At 31.0% G+C, this 14,735-nt stretch overlaps 4 protein-coding genes across 4 annotated transcripts; 3 read left to right on the top strand and 1 right to left on the bottom strand.

Annotated features, from left to right (window-relative positions):
* Window positions 1-2,274: 2,274 nt before the first annotated feature.
* On the top strand, window positions 2,275-3,740 carry LOC148228672 (protein DPCD). Its single transcript, XM_088199511.1, has 3 exons — window positions 2,275-2,737; window positions 2,811-3,047; window positions 3,569-3,740. The coding sequence occupies exons 1-3, from the start codon at window positions 2,375-2,377 to the stop codon at window positions 3,674-3,676; spliced, it is 708 nt and encodes a 235-aa protein (XP_088055637.1). The 5' UTR covers window positions 2,275-2,374; the 3' UTR covers window positions 3,677-3,740.
* Window positions 3,741-5,219: 1,479 nt separating this feature from the next.
* Window positions 5,220-6,694, top strand: LOC148228670 (SRR1-like protein). The gene is made up of 2 exons (XM_088201023.1): window positions 5,220-5,423; window positions 5,545-6,694. Exons 1-2 carry the CDS (start codon window positions 5,275-5,277, stop codon window positions 6,245-6,247), a joined length of 852 nt encoding a protein of 283 aa, XP_088057149.1. The 5' UTR covers window positions 5,220-5,274; the 3' UTR covers window positions 6,248-6,694.
* LOC148228671 (protein FMC1 homolog) lies at window positions 6,273-6,694 on the top strand. Its single transcript, XM_088201024.1, has one exon. The coding sequence runs from the start codon at window positions 6,273-6,275 to the stop codon at window positions 6,594-6,596; it is 324 nt and encodes a 107-aa protein (XP_088057150.1). The 3' UTR covers window positions 6,597-6,694.
* A 923-nt stretch (window positions 6,695-7,617) lies between these two features.
* LOC148228669 (short/branched chain specific acyl-CoA dehydrogenase, mitochondrial) lies at window positions 7,618-13,523 on the bottom strand. Its single transcript, XM_088201022.1, has 7 exons — window positions 13,445-13,523; window positions 12,342-12,465; window positions 9,040-9,140; window positions 8,582-8,959; window positions 8,192-8,500; window positions 7,989-8,124; window positions 7,618-7,917 (listed from the first exon to the last, which is right to left on the bottom strand). Exons 1-7 carry the CDS (start codon window positions 13,472-13,474, stop codon window positions 7,739-7,741), a joined length of 1,257 nt encoding a protein of 418 aa, XP_088057148.1. The 5' UTR covers window positions 13,475-13,523; the 3' UTR covers window positions 7,618-7,738.
* Window positions 13,524-14,735: the final 1,212 nt, after the last annotated feature.

Genomic DNA, 14,735 nt, shown 5'->3' with positions numbered 1-14,735 from the left:
AATAGTTTAGTCTTTCTATCTGTTTAACAACATTTAGACTCATCCCCGCGTCCGTACGTCACGGGCGTCAGCGGTATAGAAACAATTGTTAAATTCTTACTCGGGTTGCGTATAAACAAACTACAATATATACCTATTAATTCAACCAATCAACTTTTAAATACAAGAGGAATATATCATCAAGTATTGATATTATTATGTTCTATAGTTTCTATATATTCTTTAGCTATTTTATTTTAATTAAAGTATTTTAAAAAAAAGAACTACTGCTTAGCAATGTTGTACAAGTATTGATGTCAATTTTTTAATCTTAGAAAATCTTGAAATATTAATGGAGCACTCCTTAATAGTCAATCTATCAATGACTGTTAAAAATCTTGAGTGGATATCTTATCATTTTTATTACTATACAAAAATACATTATCATTTCTACATAATTCAAGTTATATTTAATTTTTATAACATAAATATTGATGCTAATATTCATTTTAACTTAAATGAAGATGATTGCTGCTCTTGTAGCATTCCTAAGACAATCCTTTTTCTCTTATGTACAGAAAGAAGGGAGGCGCGTTGAAAATTTATCGGCAAAGTCTTTACAAGACCGACTGACCGGAAATTTGACCCAGAAGGAATTTTAATTGGTATCGCCATCTCGGACTACCGTAATGGCTTATTTTACTAGTCTATATTGTTATTAGAGAATAAATTATTTTTTCATTCGTCTTTATGGGCGGTGTATTTTAGAAGGAAAAATGCGTAAAAGAAGAAGCAAAGAATACTTTTTAGAAATGATTTTCATATTTATCTTTAGTTACATCGTCAATATAATATTCTAACAACATGAAGTGGATACGTTTTAAATAATATATATTATATAACATCAACATATGTTTTTAATATTTGTAATATGTATCACATATTAGCTAAAATAATCGTGATAACATTGTTTTGATACATTAGTATTCTAATTATTAAAATGACACTTCGCTCTAAAGGGCTTGCCGTCATTGCGATTAGACCGATATTTATTAAAAAAAAAGCGCGCTGATTATGATTTTTTTTATTTATTTATAAACAGTTAATTAGACTCGTTTTAACATATGCCTGTCCGATGTGGAGTAACACCAGTAATACTATTTTTTCAAAATTATAAGTCATTCAAAACAAAGCTACAAAAATAATATGTAATACAAATTTTTAATACCAATCTTTAAAAATGTACATTTGCCTTCATTTATCAAAAATAAGGGAACACTTTCATACCAGAAAATACTATAAAAATATCTCGCGAAACCATACTAACCCACTAATCTCATGTATTGGTGACTACGATAAAAACAAGCTTAAATCTAAATACAAGCACAAAATGCCAAAGCACATATTGCTTTAGAGGCTAAGGACAAAATATTAATAATTCCAGTTCTCAAATTAAATGTATCAAATAATCACTTAAATCATTTATTGCGGTTTTTTGTTCCTGTATTTTTATTTTTATTTCGGTTAAATTGTAAAAGGTTTTTTAATTTATTCCCTTAAATTAAAAACAAAAACAATTTATATTAGATTGAATCAAAATAATGTTAAAAGATTTAAATCGCATTTCTCTAAAATAAAAATACAGAACTACAGGTGGAAGAAAAGAACTGACGATTAACAAAAAATGATGAAAATAAATATTCACATAGTAACCTTATCAACATAAAAAGGCAGATTATATGCAATGACACACAAAAACCGATACTAAATTCAGAAATGATTTAATTTGCCTGAATTGGCGTAGAGTTAGTTAAAATTGCAATAATTCTGACAACCATATATGATAAACGAACATTTTTTATTTTATATACATATAACACTATTACATTATATGTATAAGCGTAATTATGCTCACTTTCTGGATATTTGTGCTTTAGTGAAGATAATTTCATAAATCAAAGATTTTTTGTTGAAGTAATCCTCAAAAAAGATTTTAATTATTTGTACAACATTAACTTGTCAATTTGCATTACAAATATTAGTTTCATAACTGGAGATGAATATATATATATATACATTTATTTCTAAATAAATAATCAGTAAATTGTATTTTATTTAAATAATAGGTATAATAGTATACGTATTATTATTATTTTATAGAATTGTAAAAGGGTAAAATTATTTTATTTTATCTAATTAAATTTTAAACTAATAAAAAAATATTATAAAATTTATTGTTTATTGCATATATTATTTATTTATTTTAGCTATTTTAATTTGAAATTAAATTAAATTACAAGACTGTCAAACTTTTTTAAGGCCAAACGTCAAATATTTTGAGGTTATGACCAAAAAGAAACACAATTTGAAACTTGTCACCTAGTAACGCGATTGAATGAAACGCAAATGGATTTGTGTAATCAATGAAGAGTCTGGCGAAGAACAGGAAGATTCTAACAACGAGTCGAAGATGCCATTCGAAGGTATTATTCCCAGCCCATCAGCTTCTTGGTTGAAGCGCCTACAAGACTCAAAGAAAAGTTGCACTTCTGCAAATGGATTGCGTCGTGTAAAATACCAAATGGAAGACGGCAGCGAAATGTTCGAAGAGTATTCGTTGAACACCACCTGCCTGACCAGGAGAGCCTGGCGTAAAGCACAAACGCCCCTCGGAGGACCTCCGGATTGGACCATTGAAGTAGGAGAAGCTCCACCGACTTTAAATGAATCGGAAGTCTTCAGTGAGTCAAATGACCAGGTAATCTTATTTCAAATCGTATCATATACATTTCCTACCTTTGTTTTAATATAGATTTTATTTAACATTTCAGCCGATCATAACAAAAAGAAACACCAGAAACAACTTAGAGTGGCGAATTAGAAATTTACCATACCCTATTGATGTTTATTCAGTTGCGGCGAATACAAATGAAAGTTGTATCATAATAAAAACAACTAATAAGAAGTATTACAAAAAATTAACTATACCGGATCTCGAAAGAATTGGAATCATGCCCAAACAATCTAATATAGAATATACTCATAAATTCAACACTCTTATAATCACAGTGAGTATCTTAAATAGATGAAGACCTCAATGCAGGAACATGAATTGACCTGCATTTTCTATAAATTATTACAAAAATACAAGTTCACGCTAATTGAAATGTATTAAAAGTATATTCATATGTTGTATTATGTATTCTCATCTCATATGTTCCTTTTTATCAATTTTAACAAGAGAACTACAATTAATTCTCAAGGGTACACCTGAAGCATTCTATAATTCATAATATTTAATCATGACTAGTATTTCAGTATTTTTTTTAAATTAAAAAAGCTATATGTCATAAGAAATGTTTAACTATATTTCTATGAAAAACATGCATAACTAAACCTTAAATACTCTTATCATGTTTTTTCGGTAAAATAGGATATAATGTAACTAAATTCTTACAGATTTATCTCAGACCAATGGATATTATTACAAATTTTCTACTAAATTGCTATTTAAAATATTCCTGTCTTGGGGTCTTCGGATATATTATTAATCCGATCATACTTTCTAATGTTTGATAAAATATTTCAGTACAAAAAACCTCAAGAGTTGAAAGATTTTGAGAAATCTTGGTACGAGGAGTTGAACAAGATTGAAACCACAGACAGCAATCCAATCGATGACTGTAAACCGAGCTAAATTCTGAAATGTCCATATTATATTAGCAAAGATTGCTTTAAAATAAATTTTACTGCTATTATAATACATTTTTCTCATTAAAATAACTTAGTAATAAATTATTAAATAAAAAAAGTTTTTTGGTAAAAGTGTATTCAAACCGAATTATGTTCAACAAGAGGGCACAAAAACAATTATCATTTCTCAGAAGTCAAAAATCATGTCGGCCCCGTTGCAGTGAAACATTCGATACCGAGTGTTTCCACTACGACTGCATGATTTTATTGCTTTTGACTTCTGAGACGGGATAGTTGTTTTTTGAGCTCTCCTATTGGTCAAATTTCGATTTAGATATGCTTCATTTGATTCTCGCTTATTGTAATGCTTCCTCTACACTCTCTGGAAGTTACCGAACCAAAGGTCTACCGAATACGGTCGAGGTCGCCGAGACATTAGAGCGGGCAGACCCGAGCTCGACCGAAGTAGCCCCGAATTAACACATTATATTTTCCGTCCTTGCCCAACTATGGCCTACTTCCAGAGAGTGTGGAGGAAGCATAAGTTGTAATATTATAATACATAGTCTTAATATGTACGATAGATAACCGAACGTTTTCACTGCGACAGCAATGGCACAATTTTATTGCTTTTGTGATGGATTCTAAACAGGACGTCCTTTGGGGGCATTTGCTTTCTGTGAATTTGGCCTAGACCAGAGCTCTAGCACAAATATCCACGGGCATTCGCGCAAGACGCGCCGGATTTAAAAAATAAGGAAATATGGTCCTTGTGTTGATTTGGAAAATTATAATAGAGGTTTGCTAAATTAATAAATAGATTTGGCTCTCAATTTTTTTTAATCGTTGTAATGTACATATTTGGCTAATAAGTTTGCCGACCACTGGCCTAGACCACGGCCTACGATCACTGATTGTAAAACTTTTGCCTCTTCCCTGGAAAACCTCAAATGTTAAACTTTAAATTCTCTGCAAAACAAGTCCAAACCCACAAATTCAATAAATAATTCAGTATTTAGTTTAAAAATTAGTAAATAATACACTATCTTCTTTGGTAGTTTGTTGTTAAAAATAGTAGGCATCTATACAAAATATTATTTATAAAATCATTGTTTTTGCCACGTTAACTGTTTTTGTTTTAATTTTATTTTTGATAAATTATTTGAATGTTTTTAATAATTAGGAAATGCAAGAAAAATAGAGTAAAGTGTCTAACGTTTTATATTCCCCTTCCTCCCTTAGCTTGTCTTATAAGGAAAATGACCAGATATTTGGACCTGTCTTTTCTTAAATTTAATTTTTGCGTCATATTTAAGACATTATTAAAAATAAATTAATGAAAAACAAATTGAATTAATTATTTATTTATATAATACTATTTTCACTGCGAGTGGGGTAATATAGAACAACTTAAAATAAAATGTATTGTTATGTTTTAATTATTATTTTTATTTTGCCATATATATATTTTTTGTAAGTCAAAAATAGTTTTAGTTATATAACGTATTATTTTATTAAATTTTGCCATATTTTTATTTACGATGGCATCTCCATTTTACATAACCTAAGATTCGATTGACATTTGGGCATGTCGAGACACAAATGAACGATGAACTGGAATTTCGTGTGGTAAAACCACGTAAAGGCCGATCCAAAAGAAGCAATACGTTTAATTCTCACGTCAATTCGATTCGATCGGCAGCCGAGGGCGGATTCCCCGATCAGCCCGTAGACAAAGACACAGCTCTCAGGTTCTTATCGTGTTTATTTTGTGACAAATTTATAATTATTCGATTTAATATTGGTCATATTTATTATATATGACAATATGTGCTGTAAATAGTTATATAATATTGAAATCAAATGTTCCAGACGAATCACCGCCGCAAAAGAAGATCTCGAAGCATCAGATTATTGCAAATCCTTTTTAATCGCGCTCAAGGAGTGTCTCTCGGTGTTGAATAATAAGAAGGTCGTGGAAATCGTTTGTTTCGGTCTAGGGCACATAGGTGAGTGTATGATATCGCGTTATCAACTCGCCTTAGCGTTATGCATTAGAGACCATTTCAAAGTCGATTGCTTAGTACACGATCCGATATTTTATAGTGACGAATGCCAGATTCTGGAAAATTTAAATTTTACCTTGATTGCCGATAACGAAGAAGGCAAACATAAAATAAGAAGTGACGGATTGACTATAATTTATTTGCCGCATTGTCCAAAGCAACTGACTAATAACTTTTTATGGGAGAATTGGGGCACTGAATTAAAAAACGCAATATTGTTATGTAACAGCTTCGCCAAACTCGTAGAATCTCAACCTCAGAGGCTACTCAATGAGAGCGTACCTTATATATTGAACATTTGCTCGTATTCCCAAGAGTTTACTTTAGTGAACAGTTTTAAATATTACGATATATTTAACGATTTATCCATTCATGTGTTCCCGGAGTGCGTGTTAGAATTGATAACGGATAATTTTTGGGTTAATCGCGGTCCGGAACCGTCGTATCACGAGCGAGACATTGAGCTTATTTCTAATAGTCTTGTGAATAAGTTGAAGATTAAAGAGTAATTGTGTTTTTGAAGGGTGAAATACGATGGCGACGCTTTCGAGCAAACCGACTCTGCACGTCATTCGACAGTTGTTGGCAGAAATTAGAAAGTCGAGCTCGCAGAAGAAAATCAAAGACTTAATGGTCACCCGGTATGTTTTGTCGGAGTGTCGTAAATATCAAACTACGAACAAACAACTGTGTAAAGCTGCAGAAGAAACCAAACATCTGGCAAACACTTATTTGTGTTATTTGCAAAGCAAGAGGAGGTACCATGAGATCAACGCTGAATACGCAGGTGCAGGAGAAAGGACTGTAGCAGACACCGCTAAATTGGTTGGCTTCAAACTGCCACATGATACGTCTTAAATTTACCGTTGATGCATTTCACAACTTTAGTCCTAGATGTAAATGTTTATATAATATATTTTATTAAATAGTATAAGAATAAAAATAATTTAAAAACAGATGTTTCTTTTTTAACCATAAATTTATTTCATTACCCATCTTGATCACAATTAATTTCCTAAATATTCATCCATGATATTAGGAAAATCTTGAAAACAGAATAATAATTAATAATCATGAACTCTAATTCTCCGAACATAATAGAAAATCATAGTGATATTCAACACTGATTCATTACACTGGAAATTTATATGATAAATTATTGCAGATACACAGATTTCTTATAATTTTCTAGTAGACTTCTGATATAATGTTTTTAAGCATTGACTGCTCAGGGACGTCATTTCCGCTTTTTCCAGAGGGTTTTTTTGCTTTCATTAAAATACATAGTATTTCATTAAATGCATGTCCCCATCCCCAAATGACGTCTCTGGGTTTTTATTATATAAATCTGTGGAAGAATTATATGACATTAATTTATTTGAGGATATTAAAGGTTATGTCATGCACGCCTTATATAAAAATAATGAAATAGGTTTTTTCAAATTAAGAAATTGTGCAAATGCCTAAAGATTAAAATACGAATAATAATATTTATATTTTTTTAAATTTCAGTCATAATTATCACAATTGACTTTTTAATATTGTTAGGTATAAATTATAAATTTAAATTGCAAATGTCTAAATATCTTTAAACTACGTTTATGAGATTATAAACATCGTTAATGTCAGTTTTTATCGGCTTTGCACTTAATAAACTAAATTATTTTTTATATTACCATACACACAAGCAAATAAAATATTACAACGCATACATCAACAACCATTGGTTTCACCTAATTGCGCCACTGCATTAGACAGGATTAAACAATTTATATTTATATAAAATCTATTCATAAAAAACTAAATTTGGCTTCATCTCAGGTTCTATTTTTTGGTAGATAAGGGAAGCTATTTAATTACCAAAAAAACATCCAAGCTCTTCAGATTTGAAGCATTTTAATATGCACATTAATCATAAAAAAATACAAATAATGTTCTGTTTAACTATAAAAAATACATTGTATTGTTATATGTTTTAGCGTATTCAAGTTGTTTAGTATTTAGGAAGAGTATTGCTTTTCGATATATTTAGCAATTGTATGCAATTGCATGTTGCTTGTTCCTTCATAAATTGTTCCAATTTTGCAATCTCTGTAATACTTTTCTTGAGGGAAATCTTGAGTAAAACCGACGCCTCCCATCCAGTCGACACACTTAGAAGTCAGAGTTTGTGCAATTTCTGCAATATTATATAATAAAAATTAAATCATGAATATATTTTCTGTACAATTAAATATAAGAAAATATTACCAGAAGCATAATATTTAGCCATAGCTGCCTCCTTGACGAATGGAATTCCAGCTTCCTTCATTCTAGAAGCGTTGTACGTCAGCAATCTTGCACATTCCAATTCAGTTGCAATTTTCGATATTTCAAATTGCATTCCCTGAATAATAATAAAGTGATTAGTTCGTATATTTAAATATATTGTACTTTATTATACAAAATCTAACCTGGAATGAAAAGATCTTTTTTCCGAATTGTTTCCTTTCTAGCGTATATGGAATTGTCGCATCCATACATCCTTGACATAAGCCTATCATCTGAGCTGCGATTCCAATTCTTCCTTCATTTAAGAATCCAGCTGCATATTTATAGCCCCATCCGTATTGACCGAGAATATTTTCTTCGGGCACTCTGACGTTATCAAAGTGTACCATGCATGTTCCGGACGCTTTGATTCCAAGTTTCTTCTCTGGTTTAGCTACAGTTAATCCAGGAGTCTCTCTTTCAACCAGGAAGCATGTGATTCCTTTATAGCCCTAAATGATCAATCAAACAAAAATTTAAATATTTCCTATTACACATAAATTGCAAAAAATATAGAGTCTAATTTATATAACCTTTGACGGATCAGCGTTTGCCATCACTAAGAATAAACCTGCAACGTCAGAATTTGATATCCACATCTTAGAACCGTTGATTAAAAAGTCGCTTCCCTCTTTCTTGGCAGTCGTCTTTAAAGAGAATGCATCAGATCCTGACAGCGGCTCCGTTAAACAGAAGCTTCCAGCATATTTATTAGCTAATAGTGGCAAGTACTTCTGCTTCTGCTCGTCAGTTCCTACTTTCAAAATAAGAGAGTTCACAAGTGTGTTGTGAATGTCGACGTAAGCTGCAACGGATGCATCTACTTTGGCCAGCTCTTCAACGATGAGCATCATGGTAGTAAAGTTGCAACCGGATCCACCAAGTTCAACGGGTGTTTCAATGCCCATCAGCTGTTAAAGTGTTGCTATGATTAACAACAAGTAATGCTATGATTAATAACTAGAATACTTAAAGTATATTTTATACGTACACCATTTTCGAAAAGCAGTTGTCTGACGGAGTCGTCAATCTTTTCTTCGGCTTCCATTTTTTTAACGAGTGGAGCAATTTTCTCAATTGCCAGTTTTGCAACTGAAAAACAAAATAGAGAGAGAAATATAATAAAAATAATTTTATTCGCACACGCTTAAGTACCCACGCTGAGTATGATATAATTATTTTTAATATCTATATTGTCTATCCGGACTAATATTGTATAAAAATAACTAGTACAAACATTATAAAACCTATAAATATATTGATATTTTCGGATTTTCCAAAAACACAAAAACTACCATCAGAACTTCACTTCAGTTCAGCACTTCTATCGCAACTTTCACTTAGACTTTGCTTCCGGCTTGGAATTCGAAGCGGAGCTTTCGCTCAATCGAAAGAGTCGACCCTTCGAAATCCAAAGAAAGGAACGGCTCCCACACATTTTGATTTTTCATGGAGTGCAATGCAAAACATTTTAATAAATTTCATGACTGAATCAGGAATCAGACCTAAGATCTTTGATACTATAACATACATATGTACACTAGTCTATTGCTAACCTATTTTTTTTATTCATATCTTTAATATTCTTTTTAAAAAATCGATATAATATTATCTATTGTGTAAAAAACATCCATTTGACGTATTTTTGGTCATCAAGTTGACCCTCTATGACGTCAATTATATTTGTTTTTTTATTTGATGATTTATGATAACAAAATGATTTCAACAGTTCTTACTATAATAAATCTTCAAGTGTTTGATCTATTCGTCGTTGCAATTTTGATGACGACCTTGGCGAAAGTGGATTGGCACACCCACACTTACAAGGAGTGTCAACTCAAAATTATTTTTCTTACAGCGTTGATAAGTTTATATTAAATTTATTATTTTATAGTTACCCTTTAGGAATGGAAATTAATATTATAATCAGTGACACTGCATAAAAATTAGTATTTCTTAAATAATAAAAACCATTATATATTACTTATAATGTTCTTAGTCGTTATTATACATTAAAATGCAAGTCTTATAACATTTGATTGAAAACACATTATAACCCTTAATAAATTAAATAACCCTTATTATAATAAATAATATAATGCCTGACGACTCAACGGTTCAATTGGACAATTTATATTAGGTAATTGATCAGTTTTGTAGTCTTTGATCAAAGTTCAGAGCGTTTGTATTCTCTATTCACAAGCTAATCTCATTGTATTACTGCTGTGTTGTTGAAAGTGTGGTGTTATCAAAATTGCAGACATTCAACCACATATTACATGTTACTGTAACATAAATAACGCATGCAATTTTTCTTGAATATGATAATATATAACTGGCATAATACACGGAAATCTCACGTGCAGATTATTATTACATAAATTCAAACGACCTCAATACAGCTTTATACTTTTTTATATTGATATTATTTTAAAAATACAATTGATTGGGTACAAATAATTTGCAATGAATATTTAAATGAGAACTAATTAAGAGAAAAATAAATAGTTCATATTTTTAAAAATATTATTTTATGTACCTGTTCTAATTTATTTGGAACATGCCCAGCCAAACTTGTGTTATGGGCAAGATTATTGAACCAAACTGAACGCGATTTTATACCACTAGCGTCCGTAATATATGGACGCAAGATAAATGTTTCGCTGGGTCTTGATAATATGACATTGCCCAAATCCCCAGAACCCCCAAAGGCAAAAATTAAACAATATCATTTATGTATTTATATAATAAATATATTATGTTAAAGGTAAAGTAGTTGTACATAAAACATGGTTTGCTACCACTGGTGACAAAATGCCAGAAATCATTTCATTGCCTAACAAGTTACAAAACGATCTGGGGAAAAGTCCGAATCATCCTAAAAAAGAAGATATGCCATTACGAGTCTGATTCATTAAATCATCCTCAATAATAATTGTAAAAAGAGATGACAAAAGGACTAAATCTAACCATTATTATTTTTAGAATTATGCCGTTTTTTGTACAGACAAACGTTTAAGCACGAGATCTCACACTCAAACGCGGGCGACTACAAATATCTTCGCGGTCGACTGGTAGATCACAGGTCGCCCTAATATATATTATACATCGTTACATTTTTTTGTCTATTTGTTATATTACATGTTAACAAATTCAAAAACAGTTGTTAATAAATTACAACGTATAACTATCGCATGCTACAAGTATCTAACAAAAAAATAGTGTAACTGTTACATAGATGTAAGAACTATATGAACTATATAGTTTTAAAATATATTTACAATTATAATGTAAATAATTAATGGTTGTGCGCTTAAACTCCCAACTCGTTCAGTAATAATTCATTACATTAATTATGATGTGAAATACTTATAAACTTTATTATTGACATGTGATAACCCTGACAATGAACAAAATACGAACCTTCAAGGCCTCAAGTACGACAACTCGTTTACCAGATGAAATACTAGTTACCTTAACTTTATTAGTAGGAAGTAGAAAATTATCTTATTATTCAGAAGATGCTATTTGATTTGTATTGCTATTTAATTACTTTAAGAAAGTTTTTAGATACAAACATATTCGTAGAGCAAAATTTGGTTTTATTGAGCAAAACCGGTTTATAGGCAGTTTTTATTACTATTTCTGACATAGTAACAGTCATAATATAAAAAATAACATCGTCAAACTAGTAGGCTTGTTGCAGGAAAAGTAAAAACACGATAAGAAAATAAAGGCATGTTATGATTATGACGTTTATTTTTTTATCATGTCCAAAACAATAACCTTGGTAACTAATTTGATACCGTGTGTACGTGCAAATATTTGACCTAAAGAAAACGCGGCATAAGATAAGATTTTAATGTAATTTTATGCATCAGTTATGTCAGACTTTTGATTTTATATATATATTTTGCATATTAGATGTAGTATTAGGCTATTAGTTCAAAATATTGAATTAGTTAGATAAAATAAAGGCATTATAGTATATTGTTTGTTTAATTTTATTGTCAAGGAAATACTATATTGACAAGTCATCAAAGATTATATTTATATCAAAACATAACTTGTTTTCATCTTAATGAAAGCAGGATATTGTTGGTAGCTATATATTATAGATAATATTTTTAACCGTCAGTATACGTTTTATCGCATTTACATTGCTGTTTAAATATTAGATCAAATGCTATATTTGGCTAAGTGCGAATTTTTGCTACGAATATTGTAAAGGAAGCACCACGTAGTCACGAGTTTAATATGAACTTTGTAAAATGTTATTTATAGCTACTAAACCTGTTTCTTTCATTGCCATTTCGTCTTCGGTAAAGACAGTCAAGGGTTGATGCATACTCAGAGTGGAATTTTGCCTATTAGCTGTCGCCAAAAGCTTGGTAGAGCTTCTCCATTGTTCAGCAGCCTAAAAATAAAAAATCATCATTAAAAATATATTACACAACCAAATTATGATAATACAACGATTTGTTAAAAAAACTTTGTTTCCGCTAAGTTACCATTGCCGTTTCTACTATTGTACCAGGTACCAGTCGCAGCAAAGTTATGCGTGTGATTTGTGTTTTAAATGACTAAATAAATACGCACTAAATATTCAAGTGCGAGATTCGTTCATTGAACAGTGATCCAATCATTTTATGCAAAAGGAGAATCTTTTTATCGGCAACTATGCGCGTGTTGGGTGTCGAAAAGAGCATGCGTAAGACTTCTATGACGTTAGAATAAAAAACTTATTCTTATGCGTATTGAGTGATTAGTATATTTTATTATATTTTAGTTGTATTTTACATTACTTTAGTCGTTTTTATTTTTAAGATCATTCTGATATGTTTTAGTTTTGAGGTACAGTGTTAACATATAATTAAATAATGTATTTTTCAAAGACATACATATGTATATACATGTTAAAACATTTATTGTTAAAAATGTTAAAACATATTTCATTGAAAGTGAATATCTGTGGATCAATTGTTTTATTACTAGTATAACAATTGCGAAAATTGGAAAAGAGTTTTGTGAAGCAATAATAGGGCACTTATATCTACTACGTGTCACAAATGAACCGATTTCACTAATTAAACCAAATATGTGCGTAATTTACGGTCATTACGTTATAATCGACGACTTAGGTTAATTTGTTTATCCTCGTGTAACAAAATTGATTTTTTATATGTCAAATTTACAGAATTATATCTGTATGTATGTATATGTCTATAGGCACACCTATACGTATGCTAAAATATTTGCAAGCCACGCCACGAGTTTACATTCAATCAAACTCATTGGCAATTCGTGAATTGAAAATGAGCTCGTAAAATACGTTAATAGTATTTTCCTACGGGTAATCTCGCATTTATAGGTAGAGTTATTATTTTTGCACGTACTTGTACTGCCAATCTCCTCAATGGAAACATTCTGCTAAGTAGTCGTCCACCCACCAACAAGCACCGTCTGCAAAAGAGTGGTCCTGGCTGTTCGAACGTGGAAGAACTCGTATACATGTAATATTTATCAACACTCGTCAGTGGTTCTCAATTTTAATAATATGAAAAACTATTTTATAAAATATAATGTCTTATCAGAAGAAAATTAAGTATTTAGTGTATATGCTTAAAACGATTATTTGATTTCTATTAGGTATACATTTTCTTGACTGACCATTTTCTTATACACGCCAAATAGATGCTTTCAAATTTTTCAAGTAAAATGGCAATTTATGAGTAAAACTGACAAAATTGCGATTAAAAGTAAATTATCATAAAATACTATACTGCGCAATTATTAATTATTTAATACATAAATAATTAATAATACACAGATTAGAAAAATATTAGATTTTTGCTAACAAAAAGTTTCAGTAAAGGTTATGTGGGACATGTGACTCCACAATAAATATTTCTTATTTTTTATCCGCTTCTACAAAAGCGTGGGCGATGCATGGCGTCGCGACGCAAATTGATAGTTATGGGGCTACAAACCGTTGAATTATTTTTTATTTATACTGAAAACACTATAATATACACTTATACTCTGCCAGAGTTTTAAAACTTTATCTTGTACGATTTAGTCCCAATACGAATGTGAAATAGACAAAATCTTACTCTTAATATTATTGTATAACTCAATATTCGCGATGGAATCGTCTAGTGTGGTTCTTAACCCTGAATGCACTAAAACATATATAAATTTACGAATAACAAGAGCTTAATAATAACCAATTTATTATTTTAAGAAATGGCGATTTTATGACCCTAAAAAAATTATGGGAGGGGGGGCAATTTTAAGGATCGCCCGAGGATAGCTATATAGTCATATAAGAATATCTTTCATCTACCAGTCGCAAATTAATCGGCAATGTCACGTGTTAGAAAATATTATCTTGTCTAGGCGCGCACTAGGTAACTTGACTGCCACAGCCAGAAAATACAGAGTCAGCACGTAGAAGTGTATTGGGTGCGTCGGTGCGTGAGATATGCCGCGTACGCGGCAGTCACATCTGCTCTGGCCTCAACTGGCTGCTCGCAGACAGTGGTTGCACACAACCAGTGGCTGCTCGCAATCAGAAAATAAAAGAGTTGCAAACGGACGCTACGGTAATGGCCAAAGCAGCCGTGGCTGCCGCGTACGCGGCATATCTCACGCACCTACATTTCTATGCGCTGTCTCTGTCTTTTC

Source organism: Plectrocnemia conspersa, unplaced genomic scaffold, assembly GCF_051122295.1.
Source record: "Plectrocnemia conspersa isolate PC_06_02 unplaced genomic scaffold, ASM5112229v1 ptg000012l, whole genome shotgun sequence".
Lineage (NCBI taxonomy): Eukaryota > Metazoa > Arthropoda > Insecta > Trichoptera > Polycentropodidae > Plectrocnemia > Plectrocnemia conspersa.
The sequence above is the reverse complement of the archived record's forward strand: the minus strand, read 5'-3'. Positions and strand labels throughout refer to the sequence as shown.